General features: G+C 60.8%; 4 protein-coding genes across 4 annotated transcripts; 2 read left to right on the top strand and 2 right to left on the bottom strand.

Moving 5' to 3' along the window:
* Nucleotides 1-17: 17 nt before the first annotated feature.
* Nucleotides 18-7,628, bottom strand: CHLRE_14g617200v5 (uncharacterized protein). The gene is made up of 4 exons (XM_043070109.1): nucleotides 6,877-7,628; nucleotides 5,413-6,509; nucleotides 5,040-5,154; nucleotides 18-4,760 (listed from the first exon to the last, which is right to left on the bottom strand). Exons 2-4 carry the CDS (start codon nucleotides 6,462-6,464, stop codon nucleotides 1,407-1,409), a joined length of 4,521 nt encoding a protein of 1,506 aa, XP_042916782.1. The 5' UTR covers nucleotides 6,465-6,509; nucleotides 6,877-7,628; the 3' UTR covers nucleotides 18-1,406.
* A 639-nt stretch (nucleotides 7,629-8,267) lies between these two features.
* CHLRE_14g617250v5 (uncharacterized protein) lies at nucleotides 8,268-10,492 on the top strand. Its single transcript, XM_001689767.2, has 6 exons — nucleotides 8,268-8,509; nucleotides 8,618-8,650; nucleotides 8,809-8,880; nucleotides 8,995-9,129; nucleotides 9,351-9,419; nucleotides 9,726-10,492. Exons 1-6 carry the CDS (start codon nucleotides 8,420-8,422, stop codon nucleotides 9,888-9,890), a joined length of 564 nt encoding a protein of 187 aa, XP_001689819.1. The 5' UTR covers nucleotides 8,268-8,419; the 3' UTR covers nucleotides 9,891-10,492.
* Nucleotides 10,493-10,538: 46 nt separating this feature from the next.
* CHLRE_14g617276v5 (uncharacterized protein) lies at nucleotides 10,539-12,634 on the top strand. Its single transcript, XM_043070110.1, has 2 exons — nucleotides 10,539-10,607; nucleotides 11,656-12,634. The coding sequence occupies exons 1-2, from the start codon at nucleotides 10,593-10,595 to the stop codon at nucleotides 11,917-11,919; spliced, it is 279 nt and encodes a 92-aa protein (XP_042916783.1). The 5' UTR covers nucleotides 10,539-10,592; the 3' UTR covers nucleotides 11,920-12,634.
* A 1,558-nt stretch (nucleotides 12,635-14,192) lies between these two features.
* Nucleotides 14,193-20,348, bottom strand: CHLRE_14g617300v5 (uncharacterized protein). The gene is made up of 13 exons (XM_043070111.1): nucleotides 20,092-20,348; nucleotides 19,743-19,880; nucleotides 19,345-19,425; nucleotides 19,070-19,149; nucleotides 18,792-18,875; nucleotides 18,521-18,595; nucleotides 18,269-18,355; nucleotides 17,764-17,898; nucleotides 17,484-17,573; nucleotides 17,094-17,281; nucleotides 16,586-16,691; nucleotides 15,920-16,417; nucleotides 14,193-15,648 (listed from the first exon to the last, which is right to left on the bottom strand). The coding sequence occupies exons 1-13, from the start codon at nucleotides 20,240-20,242 to the stop codon at nucleotides 15,469-15,471; spliced, it is 1,893 nt and encodes a 630-aa protein (XP_042916784.1). The 5' UTR covers nucleotides 20,243-20,348; the 3' UTR covers nucleotides 14,193-15,468.
* Between the last annotated feature and the right edge of the window lie 49 nt (nucleotides 20,349-20,397).

Genomic DNA, 20,397 nt, shown 5'->3' on the forward strand with positions numbered 1-20,397 from the left:
ACCGGAAGGCGAGAAACCAAGCGAGCACTGTTCAGATACATAGCTAGCAAACATGTCATTCTCCGGCTCCGCTCTGTTCGCAACCATGCACGATCGTATCACCACAAGCGAGCGAGCCGCTCAACCTACACACAGTATCTACGGATTAGGTCATGCCAGCAAGACAGCCAAGACACAGTACAGTCGCAGCGCCGAGCAGGCGCGCGGTACCAATACGCAGGCTGCAGTGTGCGGGTGCGGGTGCACCGGGGCTCTGGCGCCTGGACCCCCTGCTGAAGCATGCATGTATCCTCAAATTTGTCGCGCTACTTACAACAAACACCGCACACTAACCACCCTATAGTAATGACCTACGCACGCACGTTAGCAGGAGCACAGGTCAGCCACTCAACCTTTTGGTTCAAGGGTTGTTATTCCAATGCCCACGCTTACGTGTGTATGTGCAACTTTCGCCCGACCAGCCATTATTCGTCAGGCTAACGTGTATGCAACGTTCGCCTGACCAGCCATTATTCACAGTTAGGTAGCCTGATCAGTGCGTGTCGAACACAATCACATACAGACGCGTCCGCCTTGCGCATTGGCACGGACGCGCCCACCCTGCTCATCGACTGCTGATTAATCTGAGAAGAATGAAAGTAGCAGTATGTACGAGCACTGGAGGAGCGAAAGTAAGCATGTTGCTACGACCATACCATGCTTGGTGAGGAAATAAACACTCGCATGCCCAAAGACTAAGGTTGCTTGACGACGCGTGGCAATACGGGTTGAGTAGTGTGTGTGTTTGTGTATATGTGTGTGTATTCGTGTGTGGGTGTGTGTGTGGGTGTTTAAAAACGAAACGAAAGCCCGCCCAGACGGCAACAGTGTGCGTGCGTGTGTGTGTATGTGTGTGTGTCATGAGTGTCATGAGTGTCACGTGTGTCTGTCGCATCGGCGGTGGGTAAGTATTCCAAACCTCGTGCAGGATACGACGTTGCTCAATAGCATACACTCTTCGTCTCAACCATCCACCTGAATGACATATGCCCTGGTGGCATGTCTCCCACGAACGAGCGCACGAGCACGAACTGTACGAACAAACACAGTTCTCCCACACGCACCTACTTACACACCCACTGACTTGCCCACTGACCCACTCATTGAACCTCCCCTGCGTGAAACTCATTAGTTAGTCATAGTAGGCGTTCCTTACGTACTGTACAGAACGCCAACGCGGCTCATACAGCACGGAGTCATCTATTTTTGGGCGGAAATCCTTTGCAAGGCAGTAGAACCCCTGCCTGTTAGTTCCGCACGCATAACTGACCAAGCCGTCTGCTGTACGGCCAAGTGTTCGGCTGCTGCTGAGAGTGGCAGTGGACCTACGCCGCTGGTCCCTGTTGTGCCGGGAAGGGATTGTACGGTTACTGTTGCTGCTGGGCTGACGAAGCTAGCACCGGCGCGGAACCCGATTGTGGGTAGGCAGGGCCGCTGACGGCTGGCCTGCCGCAGTCAAAGCTGCACCGCTGCTGCGCCTGCTGCTGCCCCTGGTGATGTGGCTGTGGCCTCCAGCCCTCCGATGCCGGCTGCTGCTGGGGGTAGCACGGCTGCTGCAGCCCCGCACCCCGCTGCTGCTCCTGCTGCTGCTGCTGTTGGCGCTGGTAGGCCGAAAAGTGCGAGCCCGATTGCACCTGTTGCTGGTGGGGTTGGTGCGAGTGGCCGTTTTGATACTGGTGCCAGGAAAACGAGTGCTGATGCGCGTGATGCTGCTGGTGCTGCTGCGGTGGGCAGTCAGGTGCCGCCACTGCCGCATGCCGCTGCAGCGTTGGCGGCTGCGGCGACTGATGAGAAATTTGGGGCGGTGGCAGTTGGGTATGCGGTTGCAGCTGCCGGGGCTGGTACGGCATGTCCCACGGGTCGCTGGGTGTGCCGGGCACTCCCAACCGCTGCGGTGCGCGTTGCTGCTGGCCACCTGTCCACCAACTGCTCGTGCCACCTGCAGCAGGCATGCTGACTGTGGACCCGTCGCCTGCAGCCGCGCCAACAATGTGCCCGAACCGCTGGGACAGCAGCACTGCTTGCTCCTGCTGCTGGCAGCCGCCAAAGGTAGAGAACACAGGAAGCCCACTACTCGGGCCGGATGGCGGCTGCCCTGCTGCTGTTGCCGTCGTGCTTACCGGCTTTGCGGAAGGCTCCCAGTTCATCTGTTGCCCCATGCCGTTCACTGCTGATGACACACGCACGCTGGTGTGGCCCGTCCCTATTGCAGCAGCCTCAGCCCTAACGGGCCACTGCTGCTGCTGCTGCTGCTGCTGCTGCTGCTGCTGCTGCTGCGGCGGCTGTTGCTGCATCCCCGATGACGGCGCAAGCTGCTGCCATAACAGCGGCGGTTGTGATGCGGCCTGAGGGGCAGCGGGGCTGTGCTCGTATGCACCGCCGGCCCCATCGCCGACAGGTGCCTGCTGGCGAGCCTGACGGCGTACGAACAAGCTCTCTCCAGGCGCGGAAACGGCGGGCGTTCCGTTGCCTGTGGGCACTGCTGCCACAGGACTACCCTGCTGCTGTTGCTGATGCTGATGCTGCTGTGTGGGCTGCCAGCGATGATGCTGTTCACCGTATAAGGCATGTATGCCGGCACTGCCGGGGGCGCTGCTCCCGACGCCGGGGACAGCGCCAGTATGCACAGCAGCAGCAGCAGGAGCGGCAGGTCCCATCCCCGCCGCAAAACCACCATTGCTGCTGCCACGGGCCACGGGGTTGTTGTTGCTGTAGCATCTGTCGTGGCCCGCCTGCTGCATGGCGATGGAGCCGAAGCCGCCGCCGCTGGTGCCGGCGCCGGCAGCTATGGGGGCCGCAACGACGCCGGGGGTGCTGCCGCCACCTGCTGGCGCGCCCACCGGCGGCGGCACACCCAAGTTGCTGCTAGTGCTGCCGCTGTAAGAGAGCTTGCTGAGGATGCCGCTGCCGCCACCAACGCACGTTGCGCCGCCTTGCATTGCAGCAGCGGCTTCGGAGCTGCTGCCCACGCCGACCGAACCCGCATATTGAAGCGTTGCTGGCCCGCCACCGCTGTCGCCGGATGAGCGCCACGGCCCGCCTGTGGCCACGGGCGGCGCGGCTGCACCTGACGTCATCGCAGGCACGCCGCCATCGCCAAGCATAAGAGAAGGTGGCAGTGGCCGCAGCGGATGTGTGGAAAGAAAGGAAGACGGGGCAAACCCATCGGTGTGAGGGTGGTGCTGGTTATGGTGGTACTCAGGGCGGCTGTAGTGCTGCTGCTGGTGGTGCAATGCACGCTGAGACTCGAGAAAGGGCGAATCGAAGCTCGACGTTGGCGCCGTGCGAAACCTCGCTGTCGGCAGCCCCTCATAGCTACGCTGCATGCCGCCGCTGCTGTTCATGGCGTTGTGGGCTCCTAGCTCGCGGTCGGGCCACGGGGCACGCTGCTGTGGGACGTGGGCGCCGTCGCCATGCATGGTGCACTGCTGGGGAGCCATGGGGCCCCAACTGCCGCCGGCGGCAGAGCCGTCATGTTGCGGCCGCTGGTGCTGGTGCTGATGCTGGTGCGGCCGCTCGCTTCCGGCAAGCGTGGCGTCGCACGCAGGCACGTCATCCTCCATGATGTCACCAACACCCAGCAATGTAAACAGCATTGGGTCGAAATCGGTGTCTAGCGCGGCACCACCGGCAGCCTGCTGCTGGTGCTGCTGGTGCTGCTGGTGCTGCCCAGCAACGCGCCCCTCCGGTGGAGCACAGGCGAGGTGACCGGAGTGACCGGAGATACTGTCACGATGTTGCAGTGGCAGCGTTGCAGCTGACGAGCCCCTGAGGTGGAGTGGCATGAGCGGTGTGCTGCTACTGCTGCCGCCGCCGCCGCCACCGTGCATGCTGCTTCCGCGGCCACCGTGCATCGCCGCCGCCGAGTACGGCGGCAGGTACGGCAGGCTGCTGCTGCTGTCCCCGCCGCCGCCAGCGACCGCCCCGCCACCATGCAAGCTCGACCGCCCAGGCTGTAGCAGCAGCGAGCCCTGAGATGACACCCGTTCCGGGTATGGCCGCGGAGGCTGTAGCTGCTGCTTGTGCGGTTGCTGTGGCTGTAGCGTCAGCCGCGAGTCCTCCAACGACCGCTCAAACTTAACGCCGCCACCGCTGGTTCCGAGCCTCCCGCGATCACCGCCTCCGCCTCCGCTAGCGCCCACACTACTGTCGCCACTGCCAAGCCCGGCGCCTAGGCCGCCGGCAAGCCTAAGGCTGTTGGTGTCGTTGCCGTGCTGGCGGCGGCTTAGGCCCGATGCCGGTGCGGCCCTGGCGGCGGCAGCCCCCTCGCCATGGCCGCCGCCGGGCGCACCCACCCGCCGGCCTAACCGGCCCGCCGCAGCTACGGCACCGTCGCTGCGGCGTGGCTGGCGACGCCGTGCACTCGCGGCTACAGCCGCCGCTGCTGAGGCAGCAGCCAACAGAGTGCTGGAGACTTCAGTCGTGTTCACCCCACCGCCAATGCCATGCAACGGCCTGCCGCCCGGTCGGCCGCCACGGCCGCCTGTTGTCGCCGGGTGCTCCGCAGCCTCCTCCGGCGGTGCGGCTTCGGCCTCATACCCCTCCCCGTCGTCCGCATTACCGGCGCCACCGTTGTCGCCTCCGGCAGCAGCCGCTGCTGACCCGTGAGGCTGCGCCTGCTGCCCCTTCTCCGTGCGCGTCTGCTTTAGCTTCTGCGGCCTCCGCGAGGACGAGTGCCGCTTGGAGACTCCCTTAGTGCTCCGCTTCGCTCGCGGCTGCCCCTGTTGTGGTCGGGCGTGGCATGCGTGCAAAGTTCATACCAAGGAAGTGGCACGCGTGTCGGCGGTGGCGACGAGTGCGGAAGTTGGATTTCATCCGCTCAGAACCCCTTGGAAGACAAAGGCATGCATGAAGCTTGACAGGCCTTCGCTCGGGTGCACAAGCACACGCACACCTCTACGCTCGCGCACTCTAATGCGTCGGGCACAGCAACGCTGCGGCGCGAGCTGAGGGTCATTGCTGCATGTATATATGCATGCATAAATACGGCCTGCACCTACCTGCAGCACCGGCAGCCCCTGCTGCTGCAGCCACTTGCCAATGGTGGTGCCTGAGGGGAGCACCTTGATGCTCACGTGCCACTTGGCGGTGGCGGAGCCGGCCAGCTTCTCAAACCTGCATGCGATCATGCAAGCGGTAATGTTGGCGAGCTCATGCGTGCGTGCATTCCCTTGGCCTGTTCGGGTTCTTCATTACGGCTGCTTAGACTCTACCCGTGCATGACACTCCAATGTACCACGTCCTGCGTTCCCCACGTGCGTTCCCTCAAAATCGATACACCCGTTATCAAACAACTCGCAAGTCTGGACCCCTGACATAGCATGTACAGTAGCAGGCATGTCCTTGACTCCCTTGGGCATAAAACGTTCTTACCTGCCCCTGCTGATCATCTTGCCGTTTAACTCGATGCAATCACCGCCCTTGATGTATATCTCCGGGTAGAACACGCCCACCACGCCCAGAGTCAGTTTGCCCTTGCCGCTGACGCAATCCACAACCTTGCGACTGCGGCTGGAAACCTGCACGCTCACGGGCGGCGGCAGCGTGAGCGGCACGCCGCCTACGTCCTCACAGCCGTAGTCGGTGTCCGTGCTGTCAGCGTCACAGCCCTCGCCCTCCCCCGCCATTGGCTGCAGCGGCTGCAGCGAATCCGGCGCGGATGCGACGGTGGTCCTGGCAAGAGACGGCGGTGCCTGCGGGTTCGTGGGCGCGGGAGGTGGCGACAGCGCCCACCCACCCGCCGCCGCGTGCGAGTCAAATCCCGTCTGCTGCTGCTCCAGGTGCTCCTGCTTGGGCCGCGGGCAGGGCGCGAGGCCGTGATGAGTCAGCTGCTGCTGTGGCTGCTGATGCTGTCGGGTCTGCATACAGGGCTCAAGGCCCCCTAGTCCCCCCGGCTGCAGCATTGCAGGCACCGCAGCGGCGGCGGCGGCAGTGCCAGCGCCGCAATTGCCGCGGCTACCGTCACCGCCACCAAGCCCGTAGCCTCCAACAGGGATGCCACCAACAGCAGGCGCGCCGCCGCACCCGCCATCCCCATAGCAGGCATAAGCCATTCGACGCGGCTTTGGGCCACTGCTGGATCCGTTGTTCAGTTGGAATGGGCTATCACCGAGGAGGCCCGCGCTACTGCCGCTACCGCTGCTACTGCCGTCGCCCGCCATCCCTTGCTGTGGCTCGCCCAGCATGTTGTCATAAAATGATGGGCGCGCGGCTTTACAGCTTGCCAAAGAGCTACCTTGTGCCTCACTGTAGAAGGCTGAAGCGTTGCGCCGGGCTTTGTGCTGCTGGTGCGGCTGCACCAGCACCTGTGGTTGCTGCTGCTGCTGCTGCTGCTGCTGCTGCTGACAGTCAACGTTTGAATGCGCTTGTGGCAGAGTTCCAGGTGACCATCCTAGTGCGTGGTTGGAGCCAATGACCGTCTCCATTTATTCCGCCGAGCTGGCCTGCTGGCGACCGTCCGAAAATAGGTCCTGCAGCATGTGCACAGCAAGCGTTGTGTGTGGGTGTGTGTGTGGATGTGTGTGTGGAGGGGGGGGGGGTTGGGGGCGCGCCCGGGAAGAATGACTGCTTCTGCCAGCCGCAAAAGTGCATTTGCCCCACCATACCCGCCGTCATCATGCACCAACCACGCAAGTCGCTACACGTGTATCAAAGCCTAAGCTATATGCTTTAGCTACGTGCCGGGCGCGCAGCGAATCCTCCGACTTCTCCGAGGGCTGCCATTATGAGCAACATGCACACATTCCCTCACATGCCTAGCCAAGGTGCCGACGCAATTTCACGTGTTTCAGTTGTGTGCTGCATCACCGAAATGGTTCTGCTGCTTTTCACACCTACCTCGATACGCGAATGCGAAAATACCTCCGACACAGCGGTTGGCCACGGGGCAAGCTTGCGAGCTAGGTTTTCATGCGCTGAGGGGTATCCTTGACAACTTAGAGCGCTTCGTGGCCTAGGGCTGGGTGCCAGCTCGCTTGCTAAGTCGTTCTTGAGGAAACCGACGCGGCCCGTGTGACGCCCAAATCGGCGCTGCTAGACCTGGTTGGTACCTATAGAGTGTTCATACACCTCAAATGTAATTGTCATAGTCTTAGGCAACGGTGATTCGCGCTAGCAGCGGAGAACGCTGCGCGAGTCTAGACTCGGCGCAATCCTGTGAAGATAATGCAATTATCAGGCGAGTAGCAATGCTTAGTTACATTCAGTGCTCATGACGCAAGGGACCACTGGCGCCAAAGTTGACGCGACGTGGTTACTTTGCCCGATCATGCCAACTGCCGATTCAGCTGCCTCCCACTCGACTGGTGTAAGGCATGACACCGGTGGATACAGGATAGCTACTGTCGCATGTTGCCTGGAGGCCAGCGCGGTGCCTGCTCTTCCGGCTTCGCGGCGGCCAGCGATTCGCGTCGGCATTTGCAGTCTTCGGTAAGGCGCCGATCACACAAACAGGCATACATATTTACATGCCAACTTCAAGCCAATCACGACACTTATTTAAGGACCGCGCGGAACGCGAAGGGTTGGCATCAGCGACGACCTAATATGCGCGCGCACATATTTGGGGCAAGCTTCATCCAGGCTTCTTCCAAATGATTTGGGACCGGGCGTCAAGATGAAGTCTCCTTTCTTTTCTCCCTGTCATGGTGGCGCAGAGAGTCGCAGAGTGCTGCTAGAACCCGTGGTGTTGTAGCCCAGGCCATTAGGACAACATCTGTGGCCGCGCAGGGTGTCAGAGGTGCAGCCGGGGATCATTTTAACCTGGAACATATGTGAAGCGCAGATGGGGATGTCCAGCTGAGCCTAGCTGAGAAAGGAACAGCAACAATTTCCCCTCGCGACAAGTGTTCCCCGGTCACGGGAAAAGGGGCTGAGCCCCTCCACAGTCTGAGGCCAAACAACCTCATCGCCCGGCTATCCTCATCGCCCGGACATAGCCGCTCTGTGCGTCTGTGTGCGTGCACAGAGGGGGCGTGCTGTCACCGCAACCCTCCGCAACCATTAGATGCAGCACTAACAGGCTGAACAGCAGAAATCAGAAACAATGGAGGTGCACGGTCGAGGTGGCAGGCCTATCATTGGCGCTCACAACCAGAGTCTTGCCCCGCGTGAGAGCATCTGGAGCCAGAGGGGGAGGCAGGGGAAATGTGCGGGGTGACACGTACCACCGAGTGCGGTGAGGTTTTCTACCTCAGCAATGTCACAAAGCCATTTAAACATATTGATATGGTACAGACTTTGCTTGAATGCAAACTATATACGGCGTGACAGACACACCTATGAAATATCGAACTTCATTTCACTGCAAAGCTATTCTGCATACTTCTTACGTTCTGTCTTGCATTTGATATAGGGTGGGCTTCTGTGATCGGTCATAGCGATGGCGAGCAAGGCGCAAGGCGCGGAGAAAGATGAGTTTGACGTCAAAGGGCTCAACCAGGACCCAGAGAAAATTAAGATGCTGATGAAGGTGAGAATTCCTGTTGCGGCTGATAGTTTGCCGGCTGGGTCGTGACGCAGTGCACCCATTACACGCACCCCTACGGCACCCCTCTGACACTTCCATTTGACCCTTCAGCGCGACCCCAAGTTCATCGAGCGCCTGATAACGGTAGGGGGCCCCACGCACATGATACAAGTACTTGGAGCCCTGGGGCACAATAGTCGTGGCATTGCCTGAGGAGTAAGGCGTATCTATGCCCGGACGTACACCTGGAACTTTGCAACTTGCCCTTGCGGGCCAACCGGCTTTCCGTCCAACTTCCACAGCAACTTGACAAGAATATGCACAAGATGATGCTACAAAAGAAGGCTAAGCTGGATGAAATTGCTCAAGCAGAGGTATGGGAAGGGCCGTGGCCGCTGCGCTGCGCAGCCGGCGCTGGGTGTGCATGCATGCACTGGCCTGTGTTCTGAGGCCTGAGCAATGCATACCGTGCTGCTATATGCCTGCAGAAGGAAATAGAGACGATTAACAGCCAAATCAAGTCGCACATCACGCCAAACTTAGAGCGATTAGAGGGGTCCATCAAGAGCAAGCGGGAGCTGCGAGACCAAGTCAAGCAGCAGTGTGATGCCGAGTTCGCCAAGGTGGGTTTGCCTCAAGTCCACTTCCGCAACACCTGATGAGTGCGTTGCCTTTTGGCATTGCATGCCTTAAGCCTTCAGCAATCACACCTGCGGACCCCTGTCACCTCTTGCATGTTTTGATGTGGCGCGGTCAATGGGGTTTAAGAACCGATCCCAAGCGCTCTGGGCTGCACTGCAAGTTGTTCAAGCATATCTGCCTCCACCAACTGCCGTGCCCACAGGTTAAGGACCTGGAGGCCGAGGCGCGGGCACTCATCCAGAAGTCCCGGCACACGGCCGGCAAGCTCTACGTGAGTGTTGTGTTCCATATGAGCACGGGCGCTCGCTTTCTGCTTGCGCTTGCTGTGGCGGCTTGTTAGGGCAACAGCACGACAGCGGTGGGGAGATCTGGCGTGTGCCGTAGTCATATGGCGCTGACGGAGGTGCACTTGAGCCCGCAAATCACCCGACAATGCGTGATGTACCCTTGGGGTGTCCTGCTCCCAAACCTATCACTAGGCATTGGGCGTTAGCGTCGTGCGCGGCTCTAGCCTCACATTGCGCTCCTCCATTGCAAGTTGTCCGCACCAACGGACGCCTTTCCCCCACAAACGCAGCGCGCAACGGCGACGCAACGAATGGAGGAGGCCCGGGGATTCTCCTCCTCCACACCCACCACAACACTGCTCAAAGGCGGCGCCGCCACGGCGACGCTGGGGGCCACAGGCGCGGCGGGGCGGAGCACGATGTCCACTACCGCAGCGGCAAAGCCCAGCACATAATACACGCTTCTGGTGCCGCCGCTGGTGCTGCTGGCACCAACTGTGGCTGATGCTGGTGCTAGTGACGCTCTTGATATTGCGATCAGCACCGGTGCCTGAGCGGCACTCGTGTGCTGAAGCTGGAGCCGGAGCCGGAGCTGGAGCTTTGGCAGGCCGAGGGAGACAAACACAGGATGCAGGCCGCATGAGCGCGAAGCGAGGCGATGCGTTAGTGACTGGCCGCAAGGTGCGGTAACTGTCGCGGCACAGGCCCCTTTTGCGTGGGGCATCCGGTGGAGGTATAAATGGCAAAGGGCTGCTGGCTGCACTGCACAGTAACCAATGTGCACAGCAGCGCGGCCCGTAGGTGGGCGGAGCGGCGTTGTACCGTATGGACACGGGATGAGCAGAGAGCTGGATTTCTTCGGCGAGCGGGCTATTTGCAGGCGTACTGCCGTGCCCAGCATTACTGTTTGCTGCGATTGCAGACCACAGCGGCGAGCTTTGACATGTGGGTTGGGTGGGAGGACGAGAGGACGTGGCAGATGGGGCTCAAGGCGCGCGCTTTAGGGCGTTCTGCACATGCAGGCTGGTGCATCCTCCCGTTCAAACACCTACCGCTACGCAGTACCCCGGCTTGCCCCCTCCCCTCTGTCCCATTGCGCACCGTGTATGCCGGGAACTCAGCCCCTGGCCACTCATCTTTGCGGAAGTTTTGCGCCGATGGGGAGGGGGGGTGTTGGGGGGAGGGGCACTCCCTCCCCCCGCACGGGATGCAAATGTCGCATGGTAGTGTAGGCACCAGCACATAAGGACGGGCGGTGTTCCCACGCCAAGGGGAGGGGGTTTCGGGGGGGGGGGCGGGGGCGCTCGCCCCCCCCATACAGGAGGGTGCTGGCGCGCGAACGGACGGGTGGCGAAGCGGCCAGGCGTGCGCGTCAGTCATGTTCGTGCGGGGCGAGTAGACACACCAGCTATATAGAGGGCATCCAATTGTAGTATGACGAATGCCAAACCGCAAAAATTGAGCGATTAAGGAGTCTGTCTCACTTCTGTCAGTCAACCAGTCAGCAGGGAGCACTGTGCGCACATAATATGTCCTACAAATAGATACTTATTCAAAACATCCCATGATCTCAGTGATGCCCAGAGAGTCGCGTCCGCGGGCAAGCTTGCTGGTGGTGCATTTGGCTCGCTCGCTGCGCTTCAGAGGAACCGTCCGCGCGTAGAGAGTACAGATCACTCCGATCTATTCAAAATATACTATGCATCGCGCATAAGCCCCTTGGGGAGGTTGCACAATGGGGGGCCAACCGGTCCCGCGCTTCGCATCCCTTCAGCCGATCTTGGCGCTTGCAAAAAAGTAAAGGTGCTGGGCGAGCTGGCTATTCTTCAACATAAGAGTCAACGCGTTTCGTTCACCCACCCCACAAAGTGCATCTGCTTTGACCAGCGTTTTCTCACAGCAAACGCTCTTAATAATTAATGGCGCGCCGCTGGGTGGGGCGTCAGGGCGCAAGTAGTCAGTTACACTTGGTCGCAGCCTTGAAAGCGGGCTGGGGCGCACGCCAGACCCCAAAAACACGCCAGGAGGCACACTTTGGAACAGCATGTGTAGATGATTGGCTAACTTATCAGCTAACAAGATATAGCTCGTTCTACTCCGCTTGGTTGCGTTAGGGCGCCTCGGCGCCCTGACCCTCCTTGTCGGTAGTAGTTCCTGGCCGGCCTTTGTGGCCGCGCCCATCCCCTGTGGCGCCTCCATGGCGTCCCTGGCGTTGCTTAGGTCAGCTGTAGTGCGTCAGTGCTGCTCTGGCTGCGGCGCGCCACTCAGTCGGCGACATCATCGTCGCCGTCCTGCCGAGCGGCCCCCGCTCTGGCACTCTTTGCCGAACATCATGACTTCACACCGTGGAGCCTTCGCGACCTAGCGTGGGTGGCGCGCCTGCTCGCCGGTCGACCTCGTCCTCATGGCTTCGCGATGCTTCTGGCGGGGCGCTCGCTGCTGCCGGGCTCGCAGTGGCGTGTCGCTGAGCGGCTCTTTCGGTAACGGAGGGCCGATTGGAGCTGCTGGCGACTCTTGCTGTGGGCTGCTGCCGCGGCCTGACGTGGCGCCGGGCTCGCCGAGCGTGAACAGGGGCACGCTGCGGCGGGAGCCAGGACCGGCGTCTTCCGGGCGGCGGCGGCTGGAGCTGTGGGCGCATCTACACAGTGGAGAGACCTGCTTGGCGAATGCAGTCTGGCGAAGGCAGTCCAGCGAAGGCTGGCTGGCGCAGGCCGACTAAGCGAAGGCTGGCTGGCGCTGTCTGCTGTGCTAGGGTGTTGCGAGGCTGTGTGGACTTGGTTGGGCGGTGGGCGTGCCTGCACCGCCTGCGCTAGGTTGCGGGCGCTGTGGCTTGTGCTGTCTGGTGGGTCGGACCGGCTGATCCTCGTGGTTCAGCGAACTTGCACGGCCCTAGGCCGTCTACAGGATGCAGCTTCGGGCTGCACCCAACAGTGTGAGGGCCCTGCCCTGTTGGTGCTGGTGTTTTGGGGTAGGAGTTGCACTTTGCAAAGTGGCAGTCAGTCTGACGCCGACCCGCGGCTTAGGTGAGCAGCGCTAGCGTTTGCGGTGAGCCTTGCTCGGGGTTCCTCCCCTCCTTTAGTGAGGCGAGGAGCATGGGGGTCATTCGAGGTTCCCTCCTCGAGTGTGCGTACGTGTCTCGTGCGTTTATGGAGCCCTGGCTTGCCCGTGGCTGTCATCCCACATGTAACCTCTATTCGCTAACTTAGCCCCTGAGCCGAGCTATCGGCTATGGGCTCATTCCAAACGTCCATTTTCAGCGCGCAGTTGTGCGAACGGGTGGGATGGGGGTGCGAGGGGAGGGATGCCCGGACTGTGCGGGGAGGCGTCGGTGAACACAAGCGCGCTGGCGAGCCAAGGCGAGAACGCGGTCCCGAGATGACTCGCGGTCCCGAGATGTTGCACATGATTCCGCGAAATCGCCACCACGCTAGTATGCCGTTGATACCACAAAAATCAGCGCTGCTGATGCATCGAGAAGCAAACGGCGCCGCTGCTCTTGCCGATCTCACAATCCTCTTGCCAAATCACAAATGTTTATTGCCTTGACGTATCATCATCTACCATAAGTCCGCGACTGACAACAATTGCAACCCGATCACCCGCTATCAAGCCGGGATCCTCCAACGCCTCCAATCCCTTCGCCTCTAATCTTACGTCTTCCTCGCGTTTCCGCAAAGTTATGCATCGCTAGGGACAAGTTGAAAGGCGTATTATTCGCACAAGAACTCTGGCTACGTTCGGGTTTCCCAAAATAACTCAAGGTAAAACTGTCATAACCGAGGGTGCCCCGCCCGGGAACTCGATGCGACCGCAATGGCTTCCGCCCCTCCCCCTTCGGGGGAAGGGGCAAGCCAACGAGGCACGGTTTGTTGCCTGCTGTGATTCACAGTGGGGCGCGGCTGGACACATGGCGGGCGATGCCTGTACAAACACTTACAAACCGCCCCCGGCTATAGGAGGAAGGTGGCGGGGCCGCGGGGGCAGGTAGAGATGCATGTGTACACATGACTGCGACGAATGTACAGGTAACCGATGGGACGAGGAACAGTCCGGGGGAAATGAAGACCAATATGTGAAAGTTAGCGGAGCGGTGGGGACAAACGCATTGAGTGCGCCGATGGTGAGCGGGAGGAGGTCATGGACGATGAGCGGGAGATGAGGTACCGTATCTCGAAAACTTCAGTCTCAGACCAGGGGGGGGGTAGGAACAAACTTTTTGGGCTGAGCCCCCCGAGCGAAGCGATCCAGGGGGGGGCGAAGCCCCCCAGGATTGCCCCTGTCCGTGCCTGCCTGCCTGCCTGCCTGCGTGCCTGCCTGCGTCGACAAAAAGTGCCAAACTGGCGCAAACCGCGAGTGCCACGTATTACTAATTGCTATTCCCTATTGTAGAAAAATAGGCGGCAGGGAAAACTCGGCCGGAGCGAGAAGCGACCTCGTGAGTCCATGGACATCTTGACTTTCTTCAGTCCGCGAGTATAGCTCTCGGCCCCTAAATATCTTACATCCATGTATCAAAACATGTCGACGACAAGCGTCTTGGGGCAAGAATGTCGAAATTGTTTGCAACAGCCAAACCATGCGTCCCCGAGCCTTAAATGTGTCGCGGCCCGGGATCCCGCGCCCGAGCCCGGCTAGCCGTTTGCGGTGCTTGAGTGGGATGTGGGTGAGGTGCATTTGGGATATCATGGACCGTGAAGTGGCGTGGGTAAGGTGGCGTGGCGTGGCGGGGACAGGGCATGTCGGTGCCTCGGCACGGCGTTGGCATAGTGGCCAGTCCCGCTGGATGGGCTTGCAAGGGTGCTGTTCATGTCGCCGGTGCCCATCGTCACATCCCTTGCGCTTCATGGGGCTCAGCCCATTTTCCAGCTGTATAAAGCTGACACCCCTTGTTTGACCCCATGCCACAAAACCTCCCGGACCCCCCGACCGACCGACCGACCGACCCCCCCTGGCGTACGACCCCCCAAAAACCCCTCAGAACCCCTTAGTTTTTTGTCAGGTTAGTGCCAATCGACTGCTCTCGGTGAGCTCTGTCGCTATGTAAATTGATCTACCTTGAGAACACATTTTGGCCGACCGACATGTGGACATGTAGACATGTCAACCCGTATGCCGACAAGTATCCTGATAGAGTGGTCTACTACGCAACGGCTTAGTCCAATATTACTTGATAGTACGAAATGTGCTGAACCGTTCACCCATGCAAAACCCGGCCGGCACCGGCCTGTCCCTGGCCAGCTCCCCAGGCATCTCCCGACATGCCGACATGCCGCTCCCCAAACTGCCCCAGACTGTGCACGTGTACTGAGTCTGGGGTACAACTACGCACGCATCGTTTAGCTGCACCCATTGCGCCGCGCGCTGCAGGACAGAAGCGCTAGGAACAAAGCTTGGCACGAACCTGTGCAAAACCTCGTGGGACCCCAGACCGACCGACCGACCGACAACTTTGAGGGGCCATAACTTGGCACCCAGAAACCTATTTTCAATTTTGAAAGCGGATTCGTGCTTTTCTCGTTGAGCTCTATCCATTTGAAGCATGGGGTCTATTTCGGAAGATTCTACCCCCCCATTGCACCAACATGGCATGGGCTCAGCCCACTTACTCCCTTGAGACAAAGAGCCACCTTTCGCCAACGCGCGGGAAAGTCTTGGGCTTCACATGTGCCTCCCTTCCGGCATGCCGCACACTCCGATTTGTCGGAGGTCTCTGTCCATGCTGCTGCAGCGTACCATCGTCACATCAGAAGCGGACGCAATCAATGCGATAAAAACCGCACAAACGTCGTAAGTCGCCACTCCCGCCAGCAACCTTCGAACCCAAGTCATGCCGAAACACCACTGGCAACAGGGGTAACGAATGATGCCTCAGGGCTCAGGCCGCACCCGACCCAGCACATGTATCTGCAGTCACAATAAACACGTGTTGCGTTTTTTCAAGCACGTCAAAAACACCCCATGCAAACGCACACTTCCTCCCCAACACGCCTGCGCCGCCTGCAAACCCTGTCCTCCACACACAAAACCCCCGTCTTAGTTGTTGTCCGCCGCCTCCTTCTCCTTCTTCTTGTCTTCCTCGCCATTTAGATCTTCCCGGCTGGGCAGCCCGAAGCTGGGCACGTCCGTGTAGCTCCACAGCCGGCCCACCTCGCCGCGTGTCAGCGCCGTCAGCAGCACGGCACCCAGAGTGGAGGGCACGATGTACAGCAGAGCCTGGGAGGAGGCGGACAAGGGAGGTGCGGGAGGGCGTACGGCACGTCAAGTAAGGGCGCCGTACACTCGGCAGGCCGAGTGGCAGTGGTGCTAGGCGTTCCGTAAACGTAATGTGAGGCCGGGTCATGCGGGCAGCGGCACAACACGCTTCCATACCAGTGATAACACCATCGCATTGCATGTAGAGTCTTCGCCCTAACGAGACACAGTATCTTACTGCGCACCAAGCGCGCATATGTGAGAACGCGCCAGCGATTCCACCCCTGCTCACCGGCTGTCCAAGCTTTGTGATGTCGTTGGCTACGAAGGCCAGGGCCAGGCCAAACACGTACGACACCATCACGGGAGTGAAGTACGTCCGCTGGTACAACACAGCCTCCGACACCGGCACGCGCGGCGTGGCCGCTGCCGCCGCCGCCCCATCTCCAGAAGGGGATGCGGATGCTGCAGATGCCGCTGACGTCGCCGCCGCTGCCGCGGCCGCGGCCGCGGCATCCTCCTGCAGCTGCACCTGCTGCGCCGCCGCGCGCGTGGAGGCTCCGAGGCTGTTGCGGCCGGCACCCAGCGCAGAGGCGCCGCTGGCGGCGGCGGAGACGCCGCGGACCAGTGATGCGCCGAGTCGGTTGGCGGCGGCAGCGCTCTCACCGTCGCCGCCGCCACCGACGCTGCCAGCGTTTGTGCCGTCCAGGCTCTGCTCACGCTGCAGGGCCTCCTGATCGGCGATGCGGTCATAGGCGTTGCAGGCGGCGTCGGCTGTAGCATCCGCCACCTGTGAGGACCCGTCGTGAGGAGGGACCGCAGTAGCAGGTGGGTGCGAGGGCAAGGGGACTGGCAGGTTGGCAGCACGCCCACGGCGGCTGGTGAAAGCACCCCGTCCCTGTGTGGCGCGCAGCATCCGCGCTAATCACTGCGCTCCTGCTCCTGCCCCTGTTCACACCTGTCGGCTGGTTGCCTTTGGGTCCAGAGACGCCAGCGCCGAAGTGATGGCCTCCGCCGCCGCCACCGCCCGGGCCTTCATGTCCACAGACCGCGAGGCGTCGTACCTGTGGTGGCGATGTGTAACAATAGTGCGGTGATGTGATCGCGCTCACAAGACACTGGGGCTTAGGTGCAGTAGGCGCATGCATGCACATTTCGCGCAACGCGGTACACGACGCCATGACAGAGGGACTCGATAACGACACGTTTCGGATCCGGCCCGCATAGGTATTGCGCGGTCACCCAACCAGCCACCACCCCTCAACCGAGACTCCATGCACAGTCGAGGACTGCTCGCACGCTGTCTCCATGTAGCTCCGCCCACACAGCCCGCTTACCCCCAGGCCCCACAACCACAACTCCCCTCGCTCTCCTCGCTCTTTGGCATTGGGTTCGGTTTAGTTTGGGCTGGTTCCCACAACACCCCCTCCCACACACACACACACACACACACACACGCCACCTACCTCAGCGTCAGGCAGGCCAGTAGGCCCGGCACCGCAATGTCGCCCAGACCCAGCAGCGAGAAGGGGAAGGCGGCGGCGGCGGCCTCCGCGGTGCTGCCGCCGCCGGGAATGCGCGGGAACAGGATGCGCGTGGGGCCCGAGATAACGTCCGAGGTGGCCACCGTCAGCATCACGTTGTCGCCGATCACCTGTCGTGAGTTAACAATTGTCACAACAATAAGAGCAACGGGAGCGGGAAGAGCCAGCGACACAGCCACATAGCCCCCACAGCACATAGCCCGCAGCCACACAGCTCACGGCCCGTAGCCACCCAGGCCACACATACCCCCCGCAGCCCCACAAGCCCCTTAGCCCACAGTCCCGCGGCCCCCCCCCCCCAGCCCAGCCCACCTTGGGCGAGCCGAACACCCAGAACACGTCGTACACCAGCAGCCCCAGCAGTAGCAGGCCGGCGGTACGGAAACTGCGCGGCCCGATCAGCTGCAACGGGATGCAGTGCGATGTTTCCAATCACGGCAGGAGGGGTTAGCGACGTAGGTTGCAACCTTACAGGCATTGTGAGGATGTAAAGATTTGGAGGCCACGAAGCGTACGGTATGGCATGCGTGCATATGAGTGCAAAAGCGCAATGCATCTTGGTAACTTAAATTTGCAATCGGCTTTCCGCTACCTGCAGGATATCGGTGGCCACCAGAGTAGCGATCAGGTTGTTGAGTGTGAAGTTGGAGTGACCGCTCGCCAGCTCGGCGGACGACAGTCCCAGCGCCAGGGCCACGGACATGATGTCCGTAGGCGCCAGCTCCGCCTGACGGCAGGCGGGTGTACGGCGCGGTGGTAGCACGTGCCGTGAGCAGGCGGAACGGGACACAAATGGTGGGTGGGTTCATGGAGTTTAATGGCATGGGCCCGGTTGCCGCAACAGGGGCTGCGGACTCCTAGACCAAGGGCGATTGCACTTGACGGACAACGAAATTGATTAGGTGGTTGCTTGGGGGAAAGCTGCGTTGCTGGGGTATGCGGTGTTTGGCCGTGCAGTTGCCAGCGTTGGTCACCCACCGCTCACCCAACGTCGCCGTAGCCAACAGAGTCACGGGCTGGCGTGCATGGGGGCACTGGCGCCGTCCCGCCCTCAGCCGCCGCGCCACGCAGCCCCGGACAGCCGATCCCGCACGCACCTGTCTAATGCTGTTCCCCGCCTCGTCCAGCAGCAGCCCCTCCGGCACACCGAACTTGATTGACTTCTCGCCAAGTGGGCCGCCCACCTGATGGAATTAAAATGGAATGTGCGCTTGTACGTGTTCGTGTGTCAGGACTACAGATAAGACGCCAGAGATTCGTTGTCACCACGCCACTGGGCAGCAGGCCGTAGCGAAGCATCCTGTGTTCCCCGCCTTCAAACCCCAGCCGCAGCCGCGACACCCGCGCACCTGCCGCAGCACGGGCACCGCCGCCCCTCCAATGGCGAAGCTGCCCAACATCCAGAAATAGGCGTTTAGGAAAATCTACACCAAGTGAGTGCAGTGATAAGTAAGTGCTGGGGCTTGAAAAGTTGGATGGGTGCCGGCGCCCGAAATCCATGTCAGGTGCTCCGCGCATGGTTTGCAGAGTTAGCTTAGTTGCACCACTTGAGTCATCCCAGCTCAAAGGGGATCAATGAGGGTTTGCATGGGTTTCGTGCAACAAATATCCCTCGCGCACCTGTGGGTTGAAGTCAGGTAGGTACTTGATGAGCAGGTAGAACCCGAACAGCGAGGCCGAGGCCAGCACCGGAGCCAGGATGCCCTGCGCGTGCGTGTGTTTCGGAGATAGCATTGACGAGATTGCAAGTTAGAAAAGAGGTAACGAAACACGTCAGTGAAAATGGGACTGAACCCGGCACGACTACTGTTGCATCGTAGCGGGTGTATGAAGGCTGTGCGCAAGGGTTGTCCGGTTGTCTCTGCGTGTGACCAGCCAGCCAGGCCCAGCCGGCGTACCTCCTTCAGCGTTATCTGCTGCCGCTGCCGGGTAGTGAGGCCGCGGTGGGCGCCGATGTAGATGGTGCACACAGCGAGGCCTGCACAGGAAGGGAGTGGAGCGGAGAGGTGAGGCCGGCCGGTGCACGCCATACCCTTGCACACGCCGTGGCTGCTCCACCCGCCCCACGATAGCCCTGCAGCCGTACGGGCCGCACGAGCGCGAGCATGACAACCCATGACACAACAGCTCAATCCGTGCCGATGCAGCTCGTCCGTGCATGCCGTGTACGTACCGATGAAGTACGGCAGATCTGCTAGCTGCGTGCTGTGCAGAGGCGTCACGGTGCCCAGCACCAGCAGGGCCGCCAGCGCGCCTGATGTCAGTCCACGCACAGGCAGCGCAGCGCAGCTAAGGATATCAAAAAGCGTCAGATAGGACAGAAGGTGAGACTGATGAGCGCATGACTAGGGTGATGAAGTATTCTGTCTAGGGCGTCAAGGCAAGGCCCATGCTATCCGGGCCCCGCAAGCTGATGGCCGTGCAAGGCCGCTGGCAAGGCATGCACAACCATAAACTTGATGTGGGTTCTGCCTGACCTTGCCTGCGGCAACGCAGCTGATGCAAAGTGCCGTTGGATTGCTTACACCGTGTTACACATCTTTAGCTGGTCCCGCGAAGCCACCCACCCACCGTAGGCCTTCACCGCATCCTCGCTCTCCTCCCACCGCCACGCGTTATCAGCGGGCTGTGCGCCGGCGGCAGCAGCTCCGGCGCCGCCGGTCAAACCCAGCGCCTCCTCATCGCTTGAGGTGGCGGAGGCGATGGCAACTGAGCGTGTGCACACGCAAGGGTATTCAGTCCGGGCGTGTGTGTCGTATATGGCGCCAGTGTGCGAATGTCTAACGCCCCGCCTGGTAGCCCTCAACCCTCAGCCCTAGCTTGTAACCGTGCCGGCTCGTGCTGTGTACTCCTCAATCACGTGCCGAATCCTTATCCAACAGCTCCAACTGGTCTGCCACGCGGCGCCGCTGAGACTCACCTGTGCTCTTGCTGCCCTCCTCCTTCCCGCCAGTCGCCGCGCCCGCGGTCACACGGAAGCAGCGCCGCTGGGGAGCAGCGCGTGGCGCCGCTGGGCAGACCCGCCCTACTATCGGGCGCTGACTGCGAGCTAACAGTTGCGAGGCCAGCATTTCGAACTGCAGTGCTCAGGAGGCTCGGTGAAGCCTTTATGCACCCTAAGCTTGCGGGGGGAGAAATGGAGGAAGAGGGGCCCAAATGCAGCCTACATGCACAAGTGAGACACTAGACACAAATACATACGGTTTTCCGTGGCGAGCGTCGTCCA

Source organism: Chlamydomonas reinhardtii, chromosome 14 (assembly GCF_000002595.2).
Source record: "Chlamydomonas reinhardtii strain CC-503 cw92 mt+ chromosome 14, whole genome shotgun sequence".
In the NCBI taxonomy this organism is placed as follows: domain Eukaryota; kingdom Viridiplantae; phylum Chlorophyta; class Chlorophyceae; order Chlamydomonadales; family Chlamydomonadaceae; genus Chlamydomonas; species Chlamydomonas reinhardtii.

Excerpts from the sequence above, each read along its gene's own strand:
- CHLRE_14g617200v5 (XM_043070109.1), bottom strand. The coding sequence starts at position 6,464 with ATGGAGACGGTCATTGGCTCCAACCACGCACTAGGATGGTCACCTGGA. Across the intron at positions 5,155-5,412 it reads AAGATGATCAGCAGGGGCAG|GTTTGAGAAGCTGGCCGGCT; the intron begins GTAAGAACGTTT and ends GATCGCATGCAG. Across the intron at positions 4,761-5,039 it reads AGGGGCTGCCGGTGCTGCAG|GGGCAGCCGCGAGCGAAGCG; the intron begins GTAGGTGCAGGC and ends CGACCACAACAG.
- CHLRE_14g617250v5 (XM_001689767.2), top strand. The coding sequence starts at position 8,420 with ATGGCGAGCAAGGCGCAAGGCGCGGAGAAAGATGAGTTTGACGTCAAA. Across the intron at positions 8,651-8,808 it reads TCATCGAGCGCCTGATAACG|CAACTTGACAAGAATATGCA; the intron begins GTAGGGGGCCCC and ends CAACTTCCACAG. Across the intron at positions 9,420-9,725 it reads ACACGGCCGGCAAGCTCTAC|CGCGCAACGGCGACGCAACG; the intron begins GTGAGTGTTGTG and ends CCACAAACGCAG.
- CHLRE_14g617300v5 (XM_043070111.1), bottom strand. The coding sequence starts at position 20,242 with ATGCTGGCCTCGCAACTGTTAGCTCGCAGTCAGCGCCCGATAGTAGGG. Across the intron at positions 19,426-19,742 it reads GGATGCGGTGAAGGCCTACG|GCGCGCTGGCGGCCCTGCTG; the intron begins GTGGGTGGGTGG and ends GACTGACATCAG. Across the intron at positions 16,418-16,585 it reads CAAAGGCAACCAGCCGACAG|GTGGCGGATGCTACAGCCGA; the intron begins GTGTGAACAGGG and ends GGGTCCTCACAG.